General features: G+C 44.2%; 2 protein-coding genes across 2 annotated transcripts; both read right to left on the reverse strand.

The window, feature by feature from the left end:
• Positions 1-7934: 7934 nt before the first annotated feature.
• LOC134503712 (C-X-C chemokine receptor type 3-2-like) lies at positions 7935-10732 on the reverse strand. The gene is made up of 3 exons (XM_063312616.1): positions 10662-10732; positions 10260-10404; positions 7935-9397 (listed from the first exon to the last, which is right to left on the reverse strand). The coding sequence occupies exons 1-3, from the start codon at positions 10730-10732 to the stop codon at positions 8369-8371; spliced, it is 1245 nt and encodes a 414-aa protein (XP_063168686.1). The 3' UTR covers positions 7935-8368.
• A 3003-nt stretch (positions 10733-13735) lies between these two features.
• On the reverse strand, positions 13736-15141 carry LOC134503045 (C-X-C chemokine receptor type 3-like). The gene has a single exon (XM_063311658.1). It carries the CDS (start codon positions 15032-15034, stop codon positions 14057-14059), a length of 978 nt encoding a protein of 325 aa, XP_063167728.1. The 5' UTR covers positions 15035-15141; the 3' UTR covers positions 13736-14056.
• Positions 15142-23560: the final 8419 nt, after the last annotated feature.

Here is a 23560-nt window from a genome sequence, read left to right on the forward strand (position 1 = left end):
TTGTTTGCTTAGACTTTGGACAGGCAAGAGGGGTGTGCAGTTTTGGAGAAGGTGGAGAATCATTTTGGATGGTGCTTTGCTTGACTTTTCTTTTTCTTTTTTTTCTTTTAGCAAGACCGCGATCACATATAAATGTCCTGCTTTTCATACCAGCTCGATCTGGAACTGATACTGCTGCCGTAGCTGGGTAAGAGGACAGCGTGAGTGGGACTGAACGCTTAAGCAGTGAACTGTGGGACGGTGCAAGGGATCCAATGAAACCAATGACTTAGGTGCAGGGAAAAAGAATGTGATTTGGGGGATTTTTTGCCTTAAGCCCTAATATCTGTGGAACAAAGAAAGAAGGTGTTGTAGAGGCAGCCCCGGGATCCAGCAGGGTGATACATCACAGGTCATTTTACTCCAACAGCCTAGGATCAAAGTTGGGTGGGCAGGGCTGCAGAAGTGAGGAACAAGTCACGCATCCCAGACCACCCCATCAGGTTATAGAGACCCTGCTGACTCTAAACTCAGGTGGATTTTTTTCCCCCCTAAAGATCAGAGAGCTATTGCCCCGTTTTTAAATTTTTGCATGTCGTGTCCGAAAGTGCATTGACAAGGGCAAACTTCAAAGAGCTGGGTTTTTAATCATCCTGTCGTGCAAGCAAAGGAAACGGGGCTGGGGCCAGGGGCTCCTTAAGCAAGGAGTGGGGCAAGAACTAACTATTTATACCCTTCAGTTAACGCATTTGATTTCAGTTTACCAGGGTGTATCATGTGCTTAGTTTTAGGTCTACAGAAATCTTCGGAGGAGCAAAGAAGGAACTGTACATTTGGCGCTGAAAGGTATGCCTCTGTTCTTCCTAGAAAAGAGTTGCCATGATGTTTCTGACCGTGCTCCTGTGCCAGAAACAGACGCCTTCCCGGTGGGAAAGGCCACAAGTAGGTAACACCTCGCCCATCCCTCTCGCCATGCCAGGAAAAACTGCAATAGATTAATATAAGCATGAGAGCTCCTGAAACGTATCAGAGGTGGTATATTAAGTTTGCTCTGCTTCCCCATCTGATTTTCATCCACTGATGCCTTGTGGTCTCTTAAATTATCCCCCCTTTTTAGGAATAGAAGGACTGGCTCATCCACATCGGCTTTCTGTCAGTCAAGAGATCTGTGAATCTTGCCCAGCAGCAACTGCTGCAATTGTTGCAGATGTTCTCCCATTTACAGAAGTGTTAAATGCATAAACTGCTGTGGTTTCTCTCTCTCAGCGTGACTGGAGAGGGAGGGTACTTGCAGGAACCCTGCGGTGAATCCCTCGGCTCTCTCAATTACAATTCAGGAATGCAAAAAGGACAGGAAAACACCTTGTAGCTGCCCCAATATTCTCCTCTGCACACTCCTGTGCACTTTTTACATACCCACGTATACCCCTACGCATCACATTATCTTCTTTCGGGGTGAGCAACCTGGTGCAGAGCCCCAAGTAGGAACAAGCAATATTGCTCAAGGCAATTAAAAGCATTAACTAGGAAAAAGAAGACAAATGAGAGATAAAGCTAGTTTACAACAAGCTTCCGGTCCTTTCTGTCTTTGCAAACCACCTCTGTGTCTCTCACATCCCTCCATGCTACACACACTGCCTTTTGCCCTTATCAGGAGGGGAAGTCTTTTAATCATAAGGTCTGATTAGGAGTTGAAATAAATGTGGACGTTTGCAACTGTTACACATCTGTGGTTGGCCCAGTCAAGGTGCCCTTGTGGGTATTTGATTTTTGGAAATGGAAAAGCCACAGGTTAAGTTGCATATTGCCCTTAACTTGGTGATTTCAATCGCTCATTTGAAGGGTACCTTTTGCACGCTAAGCTGCGGGGGGAAAATAAATAAAACTAACCAAGCTTAGAGCCATGTTGTAAGAACGGATCTTCTAGGTGTTCTGCTGATCTAGTTTCCATGTTATATATCTTTATATATCTTTTTTTTTTAACAGTATACTTTATTGATTAGTCAATTGACCATATCAAAACATAGGCATCAGCCACAGTAAGATACAATAAAACAAAGTGAAACACAATAAAATGAGATAAAATAGGCTACAGTGAGATAATATAGATAAAATATAATACGGTAAGATAAAGTAAGGATAAAAGTAAGGTAAAATAGTATGGGATAAAATAGAGTACAGAAATGTATAACAAGATGAATATTAAATATCTATATTTATATATCTGTTGTTTGCCTTCAGCAACCAGTTTTATGTATGTGTGATGAAGCTAAGATATTGGAATTGTCTGCTGATGTTTTTAAAAACAGCACGGTCTGTCTTTATAGCCTTTCATTTATGAGATGAGTGAAGAAAGTTCCTAGATAGGAAGAGAGATTTTTAAAATCAATAGAACTTTCCCTCCACCCACCCACGCACCGTCCCCGCTTTTCCAAAATCAGAAAGACAACATTTTAGGGAACTCTAGTGCACAGGGTACCATTTTCAGCTTCCCAACAACCCTGTGAAGTAGGTTAAGTTGAGAGAAAGCTCTTTGCGCGTGCGCGCGCGCGCACACACACACACACACACACACACTGGTAGCTATTCTATTCCTCTTTCCTTCCTCTTAATTTTTTCATTATACTTTTTGTAGGTGAAGAAAAGAGGTGAGAAATGTTTGGGAATAGTTGGATTGTTACAAATAGAAGATTACAGCTCCTGGAATCCGCAGAAATTCCCAGAATGGAGGGGAATTGTAAGGGCTGGTCTGACGTCTTCTAGTGATTGGGTTCCCACAACATAGATGACCAGGCTAAAACTTGGATAGTTCAGGGTTCAGCATATTAGGATAACCCAGCCCTTGTTTCAGCAGATTGGGTGAGCCCAGCCGTCACTTCTGGCCTTCATTGGGGTGGTGTATTTGAGCGAAGCATTTCTGTGAACACAGCCATCGTGTTCACTTAACTCACTTTAGAGCAGGGGTCCCCAAACTCTTCAGCTCATTGACCCCTCCATGAAGCTTCAGATTTTTCATCAGCCTCCAGACATTTATTATATGAAAATAATTTAATAAATACTGCATTAACTCATTGCCAAGAAAACTGCAGGGACTTGTCCAGGCAGTTGCTGAGAATCAGACACAATTGAACGGATTAAAAAAAAAACTTTAATAGTAGTATGAATAATAATAATAATAATAATAATAATAATAATAATAATAACAATAACAACAAAATTGACCCCTTGGATAGTCCTATCGACTCTTGGTGGTCAATATTGTCCACTTTGGGGAACCCTGCGTTAGAGTTAAGTAGTGGGAGGAACTCAGTCACTGAATTTCATAGATCGAAAATGGGCATTTGGTGCTTGCTGGTGTTTGTGGCTTTTTTACAAGTGTTGCTGGTGAGCTGCCCATCGAACAGGGATCGACTATGTCCAAGGAGTTGTTTGACTTCAGAGCTTTCCCAATTTTTGCTTATCTTGGCCAATTTTTCTTGTCCAACCTCTTAGGAACAGCTAATGCCAAAAATGAACCTGAAGTTTGTGGCTGCATCAGTTCTGTTGCTACTCCTTTGTTCAGGTTAGTTTTCATCCAACGGCTATTTCTTTTGTCTTATATATTATTTTATTTATTATTTTATTTTATTATTTATTTTTATTATCTAAAGAGTGGGAATTGCAACAAAGGGCTGTGGAGAAGAAAACCAAGCCCATTTCCAGGATACAGCTAGTCCTCATTTAGTGACCACAACTGGGACTGGCAACTTGGTTGTTAAGTGAAGCAGTTGCTAAGTAAAACCACAACTGTGCTTATGATCTTCCTTCAGCTTTCCTTTGGTTTACAGACCTGCAAAGGTCATAAATGTGAGGACTGGTTGCAAAATTACTTTTTCATCACCGTCATAACTGCGAACAGTCGCTAAATGAGGCAGTCGCTAAATGAGGATGACCTATACTCCATTCCCTTCCCTTCCTTGTCTTCTGTTCTTAAACAAACCAGAGATGTCCTCAGGGGGTCAAAAAAGTCAGGAAGGCAACCACAACCATGCCATCGAAGCCCCATCCTTTTTTACATGCATCACGATGGACAGTGGATGCCCATGTCTCCGCACTGTGACCCCATGGTAATCCACATATTTGTATCTTGTCAACCAGACCCAAAGCAACCCAGTCTTCTGCCACATTCAAAGCTCTTTACTTTTTCTCTTTTGCTTTCCTGCAGAAGTTCTCAGCTATCGTCTGCAAAAGAGAGAAGCTGAGGACAAGACAGTATTCACCGAAATTCAGGAGGCAGCCAGGGGGTACATGAATTACATCTCCGACGTGACTAACACCTGGGTAGATAAAGTCAAAACCTTTGACTTTAGCCATCGCTTTTGGTAAGGAAATGACAGGGAATGATGGGTGGTGGGGATTTTCCAAGGACCTAATATTCCTTTCTGATCAGTGGTAGGCCAAGGACATGTTCGACAGTGACAACTGCCTCGCCACATTCCTACCTTCCTTTCCTGGATCAGGAGGCCCTTTGAACAGTCACTCATGCCTTGGTTATCTCCCAGATAGACTACTGCAATGAGCTCTACATGGGGCTACCCTTGAAGATTATCCGGAAGCTTCAGCTGGTCCAGAATGCAGCCACGCAGGCAATTCTTGGTGCCCCTAGATCGGCACATATTACAGAGTTGCTTTGCCAGCTACATTGGGTACCAGTCTGCTTCTGGGTGCAATTTAAGGTGTTTACCACCTTTAAAGCCCTTCATGGCATGGGTCCAGGCTACCTGAGGGGCCGTCTCATCCCCATTGCATCAACCCGTCCCACCCGGTCAGGCAGAGAGGGCATGTTACGGACCCCGTCTGTAAGAGAATGCCGTCTGGCGGGGCCCAGGAAGCAGGCCTTCTCTGCTGTGGCACCTGCCCTCTGGAACACTCTTCCCCCGACAGTGAGGCAGGCCCCCTCTCCCCTGGACTTCCATAAAAAGCTGAAGACCTGGCTCTGCCATCTCGCTTGGGGCAGGAAGGGGTGTAGTCAATCCTGGGGGGGGGCACCCTAAAATGGCCCTTATATACACACAAACTGAATTAGGGCTTTCATCACCATCTGGATTTTATTTTATATTTATATCTTGTATTTATATTTGATGTATTATTTATGGTTTTATTGTATTTTAAATCTTTTACCTTTATTATAAATCCCCCAGAGTCCCACCTCTGGGGGGAGATGGGTGGTGGCAAAATTGAATGAATGAATGAATGAATAGTAAAACTCCCCAGCTTTGCCTGAAAAGTGAATGTGTGCAAAAGACCATCCATCATGGGCTAGTGCTGATCTGATTGGAACCAAAAAGGGATGGGGAAGCTGAAATAACATTCTGGAAGATGGTAACAATAAGATACTTCGGTCTTGCTATTTGAAAAAAGTACACGGTCTTCCTACTTTGGGACACGGTGGTGCTGCAGGTTAAACCGCTGAGCTGCTGGGCTTGCCGATCGGAAGGTCGGCAGTTCGAATCCCCGTGACAGGGTGAGCTCCCGTTGCTAGTCCCAGCTCCTGCCAACCTAGCAGTTCGAAAACATGCAAATGTGAGTAGATTAATAGGTACCGCTTTGGCAGGCAGGTAACGGCATTCCGTTTAGTCATGCTGGCCACATGACCACGGAGGAAGTGTCTACGGACAAATGCTGGCTCTTTGGCTTCGAAACAGAGATGAGCACCGCCCCCTAGAGTCGGACACGACTGGACTTAATGTCAAGGGAAACCTTTACACGGTCTTCCTATCAAATCTCCAAGACTGGATTTGATTCAAGGCTAGCTTTATCTTATCTGGTATTCAATAATGTCCTCTTTCTTATTTTTGGTAAATTAAAATTGCAACTCAAGCAGACATGGGGGAGGAAACTTGGAGGCTGGGGGCAAAGTTTTCCAGGGGTCCTGACCTGGAGCTGAGTGCCAAAAGCGATCAAAGACGAAATCTCTACCGAAGGTCTCCCAACATGTGGGTGAAAATTAGTGAGTAGAAGTCTTTGTTCTTGGGAAGGGGCTGATAATCTGAAATGTGTCCTGTGTTCTTTCTTTCCAGGGAAGGCTATAAAAGCTTCACTTCAACAGTGGGCACCTATAAAAACATCATCTCCGATCAAATGTACCACTACTTGTGGCCCAACGAATGAGCCCTGCCACTCAGCCGTCCCCCCACCGTGTCCTTCAACCTTTGTGTCTCAGTGTCCCCAGCTCTTCCCAGTCTGGCCCTCCATACTTTGGGGGTACAGAGATGCATTTCTGTTTTAGCATGTGAATAAAGTTCCTTTCCTACTAGGTGATTCTCTAGTGATGGATTTGTTCGTTGACATGCAAGGAATCCCAACAGGATGACTGATAATTTAGGCACCAGCTTCCCCTAGAAACCGAGGAATTTGCAGGGGTGGGCACTGGCTATCGCTGTCAGTGAATTCTCAACATCCACTCAAAATGCCAAGGCAGCAAAGCCACATGATAGTGGACAAGTTAATCAGGAGGAATCCAGGTTTTCTCAAGAGAAGGGGGCAAATATTCATTTATATATATATTTACAGCATATTCTAGCAGGCACCCTTGCAAGCCCTTTTCCTCTAATATATGTTTCTGCAAACAGTGTTTTATGACATACATTGTTCTGCCGAGGAAGGACTGTCAAATACAGTGAAACATTCACTTCAACCAAGCCAGGCCAGTCCATGGTGGCAAAAAATTCTGAAGGAGCCTGGTAGCCCCTTTTCTGACTAACCCGTTTTATGAAAAGGCAAAAGCTGGCTTGTTTAGTGGGACTCGAGATCCCTACTCAGGAAGCTCAGAAATTGTCCGTTCAATAGCCATGTGAACCTTGCTGTCTGAAGACCATCCCAAAGTTCTCAGGTTGAAACCAGACTGCAGGGGAAACATTCTTTGGGCCAATGCTGGAAATGCTTGGTGAAGTAATTCCCGTCAGCATGAAGCAAGGGGCAACGTGTGGTGTTTTGAAACCACCTTCAGGGCTGTTACAAGCTGGATCCTTCCCGTTGTGGGGAAAGATCTCTGGGTTTGGTTTTGTTTTCTCATCCTTCTGAGTTCCCCTTCATCGCTTCTGGGGAGGATGTGGGAGGAAGGCAAGTAAATAAAAGGGGTTAAAGCCGTGTGTCTCAATCTTGGCCACTTTAAGATGGCACCAGCTTCCCAGCCAGCATGGTTGGTTTGGAGTCGTTGCCTGTTGGGTTTCTGAGGGTTGTGCTAGGGATCTTGCCAAGGGGGAAAAAAAACGTCAACACACCTATTTGTTGCATCATAGGGGCCCGGTAATGGCAGTTCTGCCTGCTCCCCAGTTGTTGCAATGGTGTGGCTGTGTGGCAACAGTGTGTCTAACCAGGTCAGTTAAAGACTCAGTAGCCGCATGTGCACAACATGTAAATTGTTGTTTAAACAGGGGGATGACTTAGCAAGCTCAGCCAGCCAGTCCCATCCACCCTTTGAGAGATGCACAGACTGGGATTTTCCTACCAGCATCGCAATCAATTCCCAAACAGGGCTGACCCTGCCAAGCTGACCTGCCCAGACCCATACTGTGAGGCTATTGTTGCCTTGTATCAGTGTTTCTCAGCCTTGGCAGCTTGAAGATGTGTGGCCTTCAACTCCCAGAATTCCCCAGCCAGCATGGGGAATTCTGGGAGTTGAAGTCCAAACATCTTTAAGTTGCTGAGGTTAGGAAACACTGTTTTGTTTAACCAAGCAAAGTTATATATTTGCCTTTCCCACTCATTCAATGACTTTTCTTAAGTCTTACTAGCATCTTTTAGAATAACAAATTAATCCTTGGTAAGTTACTCATTTTTATCGTCAATATTCTTCCTAGCCAAGGAACATTTATGTTTTTCCATCTTAGAATGTCAGCCATTATATGTTTCCAGATCTGTAAATCATTATGTTTGAATAAATCTTTATTGTTTTTCATTAAGTAAATCCCCAGATCCTTGATCCATTTAATACTGATACTAAACCCTGCTGTTAGTTGCAATCACCTGGGAATAAATGACGGGCAAGCTTTCACCTGCAAATTGTGCCCATTTCTGAGAGCCGCAGAACAAAGGGGGAAAAAACAAATAAAATTTCCCCTGCCCCACCCCTTGAAGGCCAGCCTTTTGGCAAAAGAGAATTTTCTGCTGACTGAAGCCGCAAGTGCTCCGATGCGTAATTCTTGTAAGTCTGAAGCAAGTTGCAATGAGGTTTGGTCTTTTGTAATTATTATTTTTGAAGCTGTTGCAAATCTAGAACCCTTCCTCTCTGGGGGAAGGTGCTCCTTCCTTTCAGCTCTGCAATCTCCCTTTCCCAACGTCTGGTGGGAAACTGTCAGAAGGAGGCTTCACTGATCTTGCCTGGCACATGGGGTTGACCGTGCGCAGCTCACATCATGACAGAATAATCCATGCTGTGGATGGCGCTCTGGTCAGTAGCTTGACTACATTCTTGGCTACCTAGATGGCACCTGCCTCTGTTTCTCCTACAGAACAGCCTGGAAAATTCCCTTTGGAACTTGACTGCTCCAAAAGCGTAGACCAAGGGGTTGAGGCAGCAGTGGGCAAGGCCTAGACTCCTGGTAATCAAGAGCCCAAAATCCAACACCTTCTCCCATCCGCAGTCCCTCTGCAAATGACCCAGGCGTTGAAAAGTGTCCACGAGGACAAAGCAATGATAAGGGCCCCAACAGGCAATGAAGAGGATCCAGATTACCACCAGGAGAAGTAGGGGCAAATGCTTGCTCAGGAGTCCAGCATGGCACAGCCTGGTAAAAATCCGTCCGTAGCAGAAGATCATCGCTAGGACAGGCAGGCAGAAGCCCAGAAGGAAGAAGAACAGCTGTAGACCCAGTCTCCAGGAGTCTGCTTCCTGAACCTCAAAGCCCAGCTGGCAGATGACCTTCCCAGCCTGCGAGACGTAGGTGGTAGTCAGGAAATGCAGGTCCACTATGGAGAAAGCCAAGCCGACACCCCAGAGGAAGGCTGAAGTCAGATAGATGTGAGCAACCTTCAAGAAGAAGTTTGGCGGGATAGCGTGGACCATCACCAAGTAGCGCTCAGTGCTGATGTATGTCAGCAGGAGGATGCTGGTGTACATGTTCATGGTCGAGAGGCCCCCGATGAGCTTGCAGAGGAACCTCCCAAATCTCCAGCCCTGGGTAAACCGGACAGCTTGGAAGGGGAGCGTCATGACCAGGAGGAGATCAGCCAGAGCCAACTGGAAGAGATAGTGGTCCGCAAAGCGCCAGGAACGGCGACTCAGGCCCAAGATGGCCAGCACCAAGCTGTTGCCCCCCAGCCCCACCACAAACACCAGGGAGAAAATAACAGGGCCAAAATAACCAGCAAAGGTGTCCACTTCGGTCTGAACGCATGGTTCTGCTTTGGGGTCAATCTCAGGGAATCCGGTGCCAGGCTGGGAGGGAGGGAGGGAGAAAGAAAGAGGAGTTGTTTGGGAGAAATTCTCAGCACATCCCAGGCACACAGGCGTAGCATACATGCCCCCTTACGAATTGCCTGTTGTCACTGGTCTTGTCTTTCTGTCCTGCTTTCTGCTGGGCAGATTAGTAGTAATAAAAAGAAGTAAACTAGGAGGGGACAAGCCAATCCTGCCAGAATGGGAAATCATCTTGATCCTCTTCCCTGCTCACTTCCACCTTGTCCTCCAATCCCATTTCTCTTGACCACGGATATTTAATGTGGTACTGTTACCCTGAGAGCAACCTTCCCTCCCTCCCTCCCTCTTCCTTCCTTCCTTTCTTTCTTTCCTCTCCTTCCCTCCTCCTCGGCCCAGGAACTCTAGGAAGTACAATCTCCCCCAGCCATCCCTTCCCAGTCTCAAGAGATGTGCTATGAAAGCCCCACCGTATCTAGACCCACCCTTTTAAGGGTTGGTCCTGGTTACTATCTGGTCCTTGTGGAGTAGGAAGCAACGGAAGGTGGGTGAACATTGGCGTGCAATGAAACCGGGAGGACATTTGCAAGGGTACAGGGTGGGCCGAGGTCTTTTGCTGGCCAAAGCAGCCGATGAGATGGCTCCCTCACTGCATTATACCCACAGCCTGCGCATGAACCAACTTGGTGGGCTCGAGGGGGCAGGGGAAGCTGGGCATGGCGCATCACTCAGCCCGCCCCGCTCTGCAGACCTCCGGCAGCCGATGGTCTGGCCGGCCCAGCTGGGGTGATCTTGGGGTCTCCTTTCCCAAGCCAGAGGGACGGGCTCAGCTAAGCCATTGGCTCGACAGCAGCAGAGACGAGAGAGGCAGGGAGCGACGTACCTCGGTGTAATCCACTTCCCAGGAATCGTTGGACAGATTCGTTTCCATGGCTGCATCCAAGCCTTCTCCTTGGGCGCCCTTCTCCGCTGTGTTCCCCAGAGTGGGCGCAGAAGCAGCCAATCGTGGGATGAAGTCACCGGGGCTTCTTGGGCGGAAAGGAAACCCTCAGGTTATGAAAGCTTCCCCGGTGGGGAAGCTGAACCACACTGAGGACCAATTGCTTCTTTTCCTCTCTACCACCTTGGCCCCAGTGCCTTTAGCGTGGAGGGGGGCAGTGGGCAGTCTGAGAATCAGTGGCCCCCAGACCCATTTCTGAAACTCCCAACGTTCCCCAAGATTGCACTGCAAACACTGGCGGCACTTCGGTGGTGCGATTTTGGAATTTTTTTCCCCTGTGCTGACAAGGCTGTCTGCAGTGGGGTCCAAACAGGGAAGATGGTGGTGGTGGTGATGTGATCAAAGCCCCACCCCATTTTAGGTGGATTGTGTTTGACCTTTGTGGATGCCCCTGAATGGCAACAATGCAGGTAGTCCTCAACTTACGATCACAATTGGAACTGGAACTTCCATTGCTAAGTGATGCGGTCATTAAGTGAATCAAATTATTATTTTTGAAGCTGTTGCAAATCTAGAACCCTTCCTCTCTGGGGGAAGGTGCTCCTTCCTTTCAACTCTGCAATCTTCCTTTCCCAACGTCTGGTGGGAAACTGTCAGGAGGAGGCTTCACTGATCTTGCCTGGCACACAGTCGTTAAGCGAATCACTATGGTCATTTTGTGAATCATGTGGTCATTGAGCAAATCTGGCTTCCTCCATTGATTTTGCTAGTCAGAAACCAGCTGGGAAGGTCCCAAATGGCAATCACGTGACCCCAGGACGCTGCAACCGTCATAAATATATGCCAGTTGCCAAGCACCTGAATTTTGATCACATGACCACAGGGACACTGCAACGGTCATAAGTGTGAGGACCGCCTGCAAGTCACTTTTTCCAGCACCACAACTTTGAACGGTCACTAAATTAATGGTCGTAAGTTGAGGACTACCTGCATGGAAGTGGTTTGTCGTTGTTTTCTGAGATGTTTTTTCTACTTTTTAGCTAGCCTACCACCCTGAGCCATTGGTAGTCTCCTATCCAAGAACTAACCAGATCTGACTCTGCCTAACTTTTCTGAGATCTACTAAGGGCAGCTAAGATGCTGCCTCCTGCTGCAATTGAGGAGGAGGAGGAGGAGGAGGGGGAAAGGGAGGAGGGGAAAGAGAAGGGAGGAGGAGGAAGAAGAGGAGGAGGAGGTGAGGACTAGCAAAAAAAAAAACACCTTGTGTAACAGAGTAAAGTAAGTGTGCATCTCTAGATCCTGGATCCTGAAGAACACAAAAAATACAAAACTTACAATTAGTGTAAGCTTAAGAGAATTGTTGCTTTTTCTAATCTAGTTAAAACTGGAACTCTTGGGGATTGAATCAACCAAAGTCCATTCTCTGTACTGTTAGTCAACCTAGACATTTAGTTAAAAACCCTCTCATCTCACCGCAGTGTTAATATTTTTTAATGTTAGGATGTTGAATAGATAAAGCATTAAGGAACTTAGTCAAGATAAGCTCATTTTCCCTACATCCTCTTTCCAGCAATGGGCATCCAGAAGAACTGACCAGGAAACTAAGAGCCATCTTTTTCTCTCATTTGTCATTCATATACAGTATATTCAGTTCAAAGACTTATTCAAAACCGCTCTTCTTCCATCATATTCATCAGAGAAAATAATCTTCAGCTACACATTTCAGAAGAGCAGGGTCAGAGTTTATGAGCAGGTTACAAGGACATTGGGGTGCACATCAAGCCAATGTGAAATAACAGCATAAACTGCACCACAAAGCCTTCAACATCTGGAGTTTTTGACACGAGCCCTGAAATGTTTTGCGTTCTGACATTCAAAGCCTCCCTATCTTCAACCTCAGAATGTCCCGCTCGGAGGAAGCAATTGAAAACATGAGCCTGTGACCTCAAGACCATGATCTGCAACCAGCTTCTTGACTCAGATGTGGAAGTGTTGACGTTCACAACCAGGATTGCCAATGCCCACCTCTCTGAAGAACCTTTTTTTCATGGAAGTACTTAGCCCGCTTTCTAACGAAGCCTGATCCACAGAGGAATCTCTCTCTCTGTCTCTCGTTTTTATTAGAAGTTTTAAAAAGAAGATGGAAAACTAACAAAAACAAACAGAAAGAAAGAAAGAAAAAGAAATGAAAGAGGAAGGAAGACAAAAGGGCAAATAGAAAAGATGAAAAGAAATGTTTATTTATTTTTATCAAATCTGTATAGCCGCCCATCTCACGGAAAAGTGACTCTGGGCAACATACAACAAATATAAAGAAGCTTCCAATTTACAGCATATACAAGCATGATTACAAAATTATCCCTCACGCTATGGTTACATAAAGAAAAGCTCTTTTTTTCTGTTATCCAGGTTTTTTTTTTTCCTAATCATCAAACTCACAAATCATCAGTTCATTTTTTTTATTTCTTATTTTTCTGTTTCATGCAAAAAGTCTGTAAAGGGTTTCCGGTCAGCAATAAAGGCAGATGTTGTCTTTTCTCTCATGAGGGAAGTCAATTTAGCCATCTCAGCAGGTTCTATCATCTTCACCAGCCATTCCTCCATTGAGGGTAATGCCGAACCGCTCCACTTTTCAGCATATAAATAATCTCGCTGAAGTCGTCATATATAAAAACAAAGCTCCATGACCTTTTTTCCAGCTGTCTGTCCATTGGTCCCAGAAGAAAGGCCTCTGGCTTCAGTTGTACACCAGTCTTTAAAATCTTCTGAATCAGTGAATGGATTTGTATCCAAAATTTTTTGGCTTTGTTACACATCCACCAAATATGATAAAATGTTCCTTCATGCTGATCACATTTCCTGCATAAATTCAAAGTACCTTTATACATTCTAGGCCAGGGTTTCTCCACCAGGGTTCTGTGGCACCCTCGGGTTCTACGAGGGGTCCCTAGGGGTTCCCTGGGAGATCACAGTTTACTTAAAAAATTATTTCAGATCCGGGCAACTTCACATGAAAGAGGTAAGTTTCATTCTTTATTTTTAGTTTAAGAACACTGTTCAGGCATATAGACAGGCCTACATATGAAACAATGAATACAATAATTTTGTAATTGCTGGTCTATAATTGAGTCTGAATGTGAAGGGGTTCCCTGAGGCCCAAAAAATATTTCAAGGGTTTCTCCAGGGTCAAAAGGTTGAGAAAGGCTGTTCTAGACAATTTCTCTGGTGACATACAGTATACATCATGTTTGGGAAGCACTGGTCTAAATGGTACATCAGTGGTCAAAACAGGTATTGTCTGAAACAAAAATAACATTCTAGGTAAAATGTTAATCTCATTCACAGATATTCTCCCCAGCAGTGACAACTGTACTTTATCCCATCTTAACATACATTTTTAATGTCATCCCATGTCTTAACATAATTATTTTGAAATAACTCATATTTGTCAAAGTGATACCCGAATATTCTACCTTCTTTTCAACCTTAAAATCCGTTTTGTTCATCGGTTCTGTTTGTTCTTTTATTTTCCTACCTTTCATTAACCTCTTTTCTTCTGTTTATTCGACCGTAAACCTGCTAATGCACCAAATTCTTTCAGTTTAGCCACTAATATTTTGATCCACAGAGGAATCTTGATGCTAGATCTTGATGCTAGATATGCCAGTTTCAACTCTGCTTGAGAAGGATCAAGAGGAGGATTCTGGGATGGCAGTGGTATCCTTATGGCCATGGGCCTCCTAGAATCCTGAGTAGGAGCCCTCTGTGCTTTCAGACCAAGTTGACTCTTTCTGGTGATTCAACAACCTGAAATGCCTCTTCAGGAAGTTCTGACTGATGCAGCCAAGTCTCCCCAACACTATGAGGAGCTTGGTTCGAAACTTGACCCCAATGAAGGCGTAGAGCAGTGGGTTGAGGCAACAATGAAAGAAGCCTAAACTCGTGGTGATGGTCTCAGCTATGTCCAGTTTCTCCTCCCACTGGCAATCCTTCTCAAGAACCCCCAGCTGGAGCAAGTTTGTGATGAACTGAACGAAATGGTAGGGTGACCAGGAGAGAAAGAAGGCAATCACCACTGCCAAGATAACCTTGAGGGCCTTCTGTCTCTGGAAGCCTTTGGAGCGCAGGAGGGTGAGGATGATGTGACAGTAGCAATAGATCATAGCCATCAAAGGGAGCAAGAAAGCTATTACTTGATTGAGGATGATTAGGGAGATTTTCCAGGTCTTGGTTGCATGAGGGGGGAAACTGAGAGAACATGAAGTAATATTGAGACGAGAATCAAACTCGGCCCGTAAGTATACGAAGTCTGGCACTGTGAGAAGGAAACAAGTGAGCCAGACCGCCAAGGTGGTATAGATGGCCAGGAACCGCTTGTTCCTGTTGTACATGCGTATCACATAAACAATGGAGAGGTACCGTTCAAAGCTGATGCAAATCAGGAAGATGATACTGGCGTAGAAGTTGATCTTGAGGATGCTGCCGATGACCTTGCACAGGAAGTCCTTGAAGATCCAACCGAGCACAGACTGGGCAGCCCAGAAAGGAAGAGTCAACACCAGAAGAATGTCTGCAATGGCCAGGTTGAAGATGAAGATGTCGGTCCCAGGCAGGGGGACCCTGTCAAGGAGCAAGACAGCGACGACCACCGCGTTGCCTCCTAAACCCAGAAGGAAAATCAGGGCATAGAGCGGAGGCAGAAAACTCCCGGAAAACATCTGGTAGGGAGAGAAATCACACGGTGGGGACGAGCAACAACCGCTGTAATTGTAGTCATCGTTATAACTCCCATTATAGTAGTCTACGTAATCTCTGCTGTTGAAACTGCTCTGAAATTCAGCCTAAAAGGAGGAGGAAATATGGCAGAGAATTATTTTCTTTTATTATTATACTATTTTTTATTTTATTTCAATATTTCTGGTTGCTGTGTGTGGCTCAAAACCTCTATGACATGCAGACTTAATATGTGGAATTTGGCATTTTTCTGCTTAAGGGCATCCTGGTGGGTCAAAAAAATCCAGGTCGCAACTGTGGCCATGCGATGAGAGACTCACATGCACATCTGCATAAAAAAGGGCTGGGGCTTTGATCATGTAGTTATGGCCTCCATCTTGACTTTTTTGACCCACACAAAGAGACCCAAATGCCGTGGATGCCCCTGGCCAAGTCCTTTGGAGAAACACTGACTTTTCCTTCTCTACTATTTCATTATTCAAAAGAATGATCAGAAATATCCTAATGATGAATGGAATTGAGTGGGTGGGCTCTGTTTCATACTGGGCTCCGTGTGTGTGTGTGGTGTTGTGTGTTCAGAAGCCTACTGGAGGTATGATATGACTAAATTTGGAAGGACTTAAGAGTGACATGGTTGGACTTCAATTAGTGTTTTTCAACCTTGGCAGCTTTAAGATGTGTGAACCTCAACTCCCAGAATTCCTCAGCCGGCATGCATGGACTGGGGAATTCTGGGAGTTGAAGTCCACACTTCTTAAAGTTGCCAAGGTTGAGGAACACTGCTCTAGAGCTTCCCTCCCTACCCGCTCACTGATCAGCTGAAGACTGCTTGTACCGCCTCATGGTGCATGCTGGGATTGAATCCTAGAATCACAGAACCACAGAATCATAGAGTTGGAAGGGACCTTGGAGGTCTTTAGTCCAACCCCCTGCCCAAGGCAGGAATCCCTTTCCCTTTGCTGCCTCCCAACACGGCCAACTCTGAACAAAAACCTTGCTTGCATGCCCGTGCTGCAAATAGTTGTTGATGTCCGGATTTGTTTTGCCAATAGGGCATCCTAGCAAGAGAAACCTCAAGCTGGATTTCAGAGAACACCAGTGATGAAATTCTCAACGCTTTGAAGAAAGCCGCAGTGCTTGTGCTGTAGAAGCAGCCACAAAGAGTGATCTGAGGCCGCTGAAGGCGTCCAGCTGACACGTGTGGAGAGGACACGGTATTCCCATGAGCATCTTCTCAATTGCACAGACAGCTTCTATTTTGGAAGGGGGCATTTCACCTTATTTTAATTTCTCACATATTTGTGCTTGGGGTTTTTTTTTTTAATGGTATGAGCTTTAGCACCAAGGTACATCACAACTTCTGTATTTTTTTTCCTTTGAGAGCACACTAAAAAAGGACAAACTAAGATTTTTTTTGCCCTCCTAACTTTGCCAATGAAATTGCAGGATTACATGTATACTGTACATCTCACCTAGCGACAGAGTAGACAGAGCCAAAGGTATTTGCTTTCTGACGTTAGGTCTAAAGCAGTTTCTCAACCTCAGCAACTTTAAAGATGTGTGGACTTCAACTCCCAGAATTCCCCAGCCAGTGTGCATGGATTGGGGAATTCTGGGAGTCGAAGTCCATACTTCTTAAAGTTGCCAGGGTTGAAGAACACTGGTCTAACGACTCCTTTGAGACCCAACTCCACTTCCAGGAATTGTATGGATGTAAGCACAGAGGTTTTTCTGGATGGCCTCTTATCCAGCCAGGCCCATAGCGGCTTATCTTGCTCTGCAAGATCAGCCAGAATTTGCTGGATGCTGTCCGCTGCTACGGTGTGGAAAGATCTGGCATATTGCATTTTGTTTTGCATGGCATGTAAACATCGTACATGCAGCTCTCGGCCACATGATTGAAGCTCTGCCCATTTTTGCATGTGTCGTGAGGCGGGTCAAGGAGGAGTGGAGCTTTGATCATACGGGGATGGTTGCCCTCTTGACTTTTGGACCCCTCTGTGAATACACCTGGAAAAATTAAATTTCTGGATTCACACATCTGCATCTCCTTGGTTGCAGGTTCCCCCCTTTTCTCATCCCATGTAAAAAAGGGGTGGAGCTTCTATCCTGCAGTTGCAGCCACCAAATGACTTTTTCTGCCATGTGGACACACCTGCATACCTTCAACCTGCACCACTGACATGGCTTCCCACATCTGGGAAGGTGCCAACAGGAAGGTCTTGACTATTGAGGAGGAGGAAGAGGAGGAGGAAGAGAAAAAAGAGGAAGAGGAGGAGGAGCGGGAGAGGAATAGGAAGAGGAGGAGGAGGAGGAATAGGAAGAGGAGGAGGAGGAGGCAGAAGAAGAGGAGGAGGAGATGTGAAAGTCAACATTTCATATTTCTAAATATCTCTATCATCTCTGGAAAGGGTGGTTTGGCGGTTGTTGTTTTTTTGAGGTTGCCACATTATACCAAACCTGCAAAACAGAGGGGGTTTTTTTATGAGTGTGCATAGATAAGGCTGGAGATCAGGAGCCACTTTTCAGAGAATTTTAAGACAGCGTATGCATATTGTTATCCTTGGGAGAAGAGCAATGACCAATCTCGATAAAATAGTCAAGAGCAGAGACATCCCACTGACAACAAAGGCCCGCATAGTTAAAGCAATGGTGTTCCCCGTAGTAACATATGGCTGCGAGAGCTGGACCATAAGGAAGGCTGAGCGAAGGAAGATCGATGCTTTTGAACTGTGGTGTTGGAGGAAAATTCTGAGAGTGCCTTGGACTGCAAGAAGATCCAACCAGTCCATCCTCCAGGAAATAAAGCCAGACTGCTCACTTGAGGGAATGATATTAAAGGCAAAACTGAAATACTTTGGCCACATAATGAGAAGACAGGACACCCTGGAGAAGATGCTGATGCTAGGGAGAGTGGAGGGCAAAAGGAAGAGGGGCCGACCAAGGGCAAGGTGGATGGATGATATTCTAGAGGTGACGGACTCGTCCCTGGGGGAGCTGGGGGTGTTGACGACCGACAGGAAGCTCTGGCGTGGGCTGGTCCATGAAGTCACAAAGAGTCAGAAGCGACTAAACGAATAAACAACAACATGCATATTGTTGGTGCTGCTTGTATCAGGTGTCATCAAGCCACGAGGGGAAGCTTCTGAATGTGCAGTTGTTGTAGGCATGCATCACCCTTAGCCAGCTGATGCTGCCATCTTAATCTGGCCCAGTGAGGCTGCAAATTCCTCATCTCCGATACACCCACACAGTTCGTCTCTCCCCCATTTGCCTACATTCTTGTCTTAAATTCTGCACCGACGCTCATCTTATTGTTTCATTTGCTTGGACATTTTGAACCACGCTTTTGACTGTCACCAATCTCTGAAAGCTGCAAACACACACACAATGATGGAAAGCCCAGAACAGACATTTTAAATACCTATAAACCACACTCCCTTTCAAGTGTTTCATCAGTTCTTTTAAGAGCCTTTGCCTTTTTTTATCTTGCTCTTTTTACTTAATCTTTTTTTTTGTGGCATCCTTTTCTCCCCAGTCCCTCCACTTCAGTTTATTCCAGTGTAATTTCCTTTGAAATGGACTTTCATTATTATTTTTATTACAGTGCAGTACCAGGAGACCCATTTGTTAAGGCAATTTGAATGACATCTGATGATTCAAAAACAAAACTAACCCCAACCTCGTTATTTCTAGATTTAAAAATGGATGGGTTTCAAAACACAGAGTAACCGTCTCTAATCAGCACCCAACCAAGCTATCAAAATGGTATTATTCAGAAGGTAAAGAGATTCAGAAGTTCTGGGTGGGAAAATGTAAATGTTTAGTTTCCAAAATCTTGGTCCAATCCAATAGCCAGATTTATTTCAAAGACTGAATCAATCAGCTGTTCTCCAGGAATGATCACTCCTGGGAAGATTACTGGCTCTATATGCATAAGATCTGAGGTTCAGGACCTAATAGGGATGGGGATAAATTAATTTAGCTTTGAGAATTTAATTCTGCATTTTCAGAGCAATATTGAGCTGAAATTTAGCATTCTATAGGCACAGTGCTCTAAATTTTGTAATAAAATTTGCCAGAATTTTAAAAATGAAAAGATATTTTAAAAAAAACTACATACAAAATGCATCCGCTGTATTTAAAAATATATGAAAAGGAATTATATCAGAGAAAAGTTTGCACATTTGGTAAAACTGCCTCCCCCTTCCAAGCACTGAGCTTCTAGAGCAATGTGCACCAAAATACTTATAAATTTTAGTGCACAGTTTTTGTTTTTTTGTTTTCAAATAGCCTTACAAGTATAATCAATCAAGAACTTGAAGACTGGCATGAAATAGAAAACTGATGCTGACAGATTCATTCATCACCCATCACATTCTCTCCCCCTTTTTTTAATCCATTCAATTGTGTCCGATTCTCAGAGACTGCCTGGACAAGTCCCTGCAGTTTTCTTGGCAAGGGTTTTCAGAAGTGGTTTGCCATTGCCGCCTTCCTAGGGCTGAGAGGGAGGGACTGGCCCAAGGTCACCCAGCTGGCTTTGGGCTTAAGGTGGGACTAGAACTCACAGTCTCCCGGTTTCTAGCCTGGTGCCTTTAACCACTACACCAAACTGTCTCTCATCACATCCCCAGATTAAATAGAAGATGAGATACATTTATATTTATACTTATATTTATAGGACATCTTGGATAGTGTGAGTAAGTGAAGTTGGGATTGTTGTCTGCGCTTAGGAAGAGTAGCTGCAGCCAGGCAGAAACGCTTCTCACACAATTCCCTACATGCATTCATTCACTCACAACTTTATTAACAAGCAACCAAGCCGGCATTCCACCTGCCTGTGATAATTGAGCCACATTCTGGCATTTTCAAGGACATGCCAATGTCCAGAGGCAGCCTCACCCCACCCAGGCCCTTCGCTTACAAAAGCAAACACTAAGACAGACTGGAAAAGGTGTGTGTAGGAGGAAAGGTGATCAGCAAACAGACAGGGAAGTGGAGGCAACGTCTGGAGATGGGCAGCTATTCCAAGCGGGCAAGAGGACTATTAGTCAACTGCCCGTACCACAAGCTACAGTGAGCAGCATATCTTGGGGAGAGACCTGCCTGGAACTTGGACCTTTGCCGGGAGCTCAGTAGCAACTGGAAGAAGAAGAACCACGCTGAAGAAGCACCTCATCCCAAGTAGAGTGAGTTGGAAGGAGGCAAAGGTTGCATGCCACTTTACAGACTTACAGACTTTTGCTTGAACTAAGCATTAAAGGACGGAGTATTAAAGGCATATTTACACAGCAACATCACCTTGCAAGTCCAGTTCTTGGAAAGCAAAGGACCCCCACAGAGATTGTAGGAGGAGAGCAGTGTTAATCTTATGGCAGAGTTTCTCAACCTTGGCAGCTTGAAGATGGGTGGACTCCAACTCCCAGAATTCTGGAAGTTGAAGTCCACCCATCTTCAAGCTGCCAAGGTCGAGAAACACTGATCTATGGTATCCAGAAATCAGAAGGAGTCTGGTAGGACTGGTAGGAGTCTTTTCTGTTCACTAAAAAAAAATTACTAAAAGGCATCAACTTTCATCAGCTGCAGCTCAATTTATAGAGTGGTTAGAAACAAAAAAAAATTATTACTACATTACTTGCAAACATAAAATCAAAGGGCATCTATTAGCACCTTTCCCACTGACTAACATTTCATGAAAAGGCAGCCCATTATGTGAGACGCAGCTCACTTTAACAGAGGCAACCAAAGCGGTTAGCCCGCGGCTCATAAAAGCTGATGCTTTTTCATAAAATGGGTTAGTCAACAGAAAAGGTGATACCGCAACCCTCCTGGGGAATTGTTGATGGTCATCATTTTCAGAACAGCTGTAATCTCCTGTAGCAAAACCAAGCGGGCTGAAAGTAACTTGAAGTTTAAAGAAAGGGGATACGTCAAATCTGTTATCTGGACTTTTGTATTGGAAGAAGGATCTCTGGGCATAAAATCAAGCAACCCATTTCTCCCTGAAACCTAACCCAAGGTAATTATGGCTTTAAAAAAAAAAGTCTTCCAGCTGTGTGTGCATCCAGGCACTCAGATGAAAAAGGGGATTGGTGCCTGTGGTTTCTTATCTAGGTAGTTTGTGGTGGATCAGCTTTTGCATCTTTTTTGAAAAAAAGGGGGAAAAAGATAAGCATTCCAGAAGAGCAGTGGAAGATGATTAGATTTAGTCCCCTAGCAGTGTTTCCCAACCTCAACAACTTTAGGATGTGTGGACTTTAATTCTCAGAATTCCCCTGCCAGCATGTCTGGGCAGCCCTGTTGCAGTCCAAAGTACGTGGCTGGCCAGCTGTCTCGTATTTTCCGTCCTCGTTATCTATTGCTGGGGCGATGCAATTTTGCATTCTCTGCCCCGTAATTCTTGCAGTTGTTCACGTTTCTTCTGGACAGGAGGTGTGATGTTCTGCAGTAGTCAGTTCTAAAGTTTCACCCACTGTTTTACATAGAGGGTTTTTTATTCCCTTTAATAAAAAAATACAAATTTTTTTTTTGCAAAGATTGTTTCTTTAAAAAAAAAAGAAAAAACTAATACAAATTAATATGAAGTGAGAAAAAGAAAATGAAAGAAATCAAAGAGAAAGCTGAAAGTGCAAGAAAGGAAAAAATGTTTAAAAAATAGAAAAGAAACTTTCTGACTGGAAACCCCTTACAGACTTTTTGTGGTGAAACAGAAAAAAATGAATTTATGATTTATGGTTTTGATGATTAGATAGAATATAGAAAGAAGAATGTTATGTTGTAACCATAGAGTAAGAGGTAAATTTATCATCGTACTTACAACTGTTGCAAAGAAGATCGGAAGCTATTTCTTTGTGCCCTTTGCAGAATTTTAAATCACATTTGTATCCCAAGTGGGAGAAAGAGATTCAGACCCATCGAAAACATGGGAATTAGTGAGTAGCCAAATTTGGGTCCCACAGATTTAATTGGGAAGTTGCTTTCTAAACCTGATTCCATTTCTCCATTTCCATAGTATGAGGGAAAAGAACTACAATCTTTAAGCCACAGTCCCGCTCTCTGGATTGGATCTTAAAAAGAGCAGTTGCAGAGAAGAGCCGCAGGAATGATCAGGAAATTAGAAGCTAAGTCCCTTGAAGAAAGATGGAAATTATTGGGCATGCTTAGCCTTGAGGAGAGAAGATGGTGGGGGTGGGAATGGGAGAACTTGAGAGCATCCGTCAAATACCTGAAAGGGTGCGATACAGAAGGACATCAAGGTGTGTTCTCCATCAGTCCAGAACGTAGGACTTGGAATAAAAGATCTAGCTAAAGCAGGCAGATTCCATCTTAAACTTGCAAACGATATTATCTGGAGCTGAGCTCCATTCCGCTCAGTGGGTTCAAACGGAGGGTTGACAATCATCCTGAGATGGAGGACGATCATGATCAAGGTGGGTCCTTCTGGATCTAAAATTCTCTAACTGTATGATCATAAATGAGCAATCTCTTTTGCACTCTTTATCTCATGAAGTCTCTGATTTCTGCAGAATGTGTTTCCTGAGGTTTTCGTTATTATTGGTAGCAATAATAATATAGTTACTTGCTTGTTGTGTTTAAAAAGATGGAAAGGTTAAATTAAAAATGGAGCAAATGCTGCTCTAGTTTATTTAAGACTAAAAATATACCATGCAGGTCCTCAAAGAGAAGAGAAAGTATATTTCAATATCGGTCTCAAACATAATTCCTCAGCCAGAGAATTATTTATTACTATACATTATTTTTTAATTGAACACATCCCCTGAATATTGTCTTCTGCCTTATCCATTCAATCAGTATTGTACTCCTGGCTTAGAACCCTCCTTTCATAAATACATAATAACAATAACAATAATAATAATAATAATAATAATCCAATTTTGACCCCCACTATACTTCAGAGGTAATCAGTCTTAAAAATCTAAGGATAATGTCTTTACACATTTACTTGGGAGGAATCTACACTGAATTTGTCTCCATAGGAGAAATTTCAGACAAATCTGTGATTGCTTTTCTAAAGCTGCATCAATATTGTTTGATTCAGTTCTTCCTTCTTCCTTAGAACCATTAATCAACTTGCATTCAGTGGTACAAGAGTCCAGACCAAAGGATTTCAGAAAAATTATTCATCATTCAATTAATATTCAAGCAACTGTTACTGTCCCACACCTGAAGGTATTCAGATGCTTCCTCCAGCTTAAGCAACTCTAGATCTGCAACCCCTTTGCTCATCACAGCTTACAATACTCATCACCCTCTGGCACTCCAACACCTACGTAATTCATTTTACAAGCAAATTTTAAAATTCCTTCTCCCAGCCCAAGATTTCCCAATCTTGACCCTGCCTATGGCAGTATCTCTAACTCACCATGAATGAAGCCGCTCTGAAAGCAGACAAAACAGAGGAGAAGAAAATCTGAACAGGAAGTCAAGACAGGTGGGTTGATTATATCTCTGCAGAAGAAATGTCCCGCCACTCAGGTTTGTGGCAGCAC

The sequence above is a fragment of the Candoia aspera genome, chromosome 10, assembly GCF_035149785.1.
Source record: "Candoia aspera isolate rCanAsp1 chromosome 10, rCanAsp1.hap2, whole genome shotgun sequence".
NCBI lineage: Eukaryota > Metazoa > Chordata > Lepidosauria > Squamata > Boidae > Candoia > Candoia aspera.

Excerpts from the sequence above, each read along its gene's own strand:
- LOC134503045 (XM_063311658.1), bottom strand. The coding sequence starts at position 15,034 with ATGTTTTCCGGGAGTTTTCTGCCTCCGCTCTATGCCCTGATTTTCCTT.
- LOC134503712 (XM_063312616.1), bottom strand. The coding sequence starts at position 10,732 with ATGGGGTGGGGCTTTGATCACATCACCACCACCACCATCTTCCCTGTT. Across the intron at positions 10,405-10,661 it reads ACCCCACTGCAGACAGCCTT|AAGCCCCGGTGACTTCATCC; the intron begins GTCAGCACAGGG and ends TTTCCGCCCAAG. Across the intron at positions 9,398-10,259 it reads GGGAAGTGGATTACACCGAG|CCTGGCACCGGATTCCCTGA; the intron begins GTACGTCGCTCC and ends CCTCCCTCCCAG.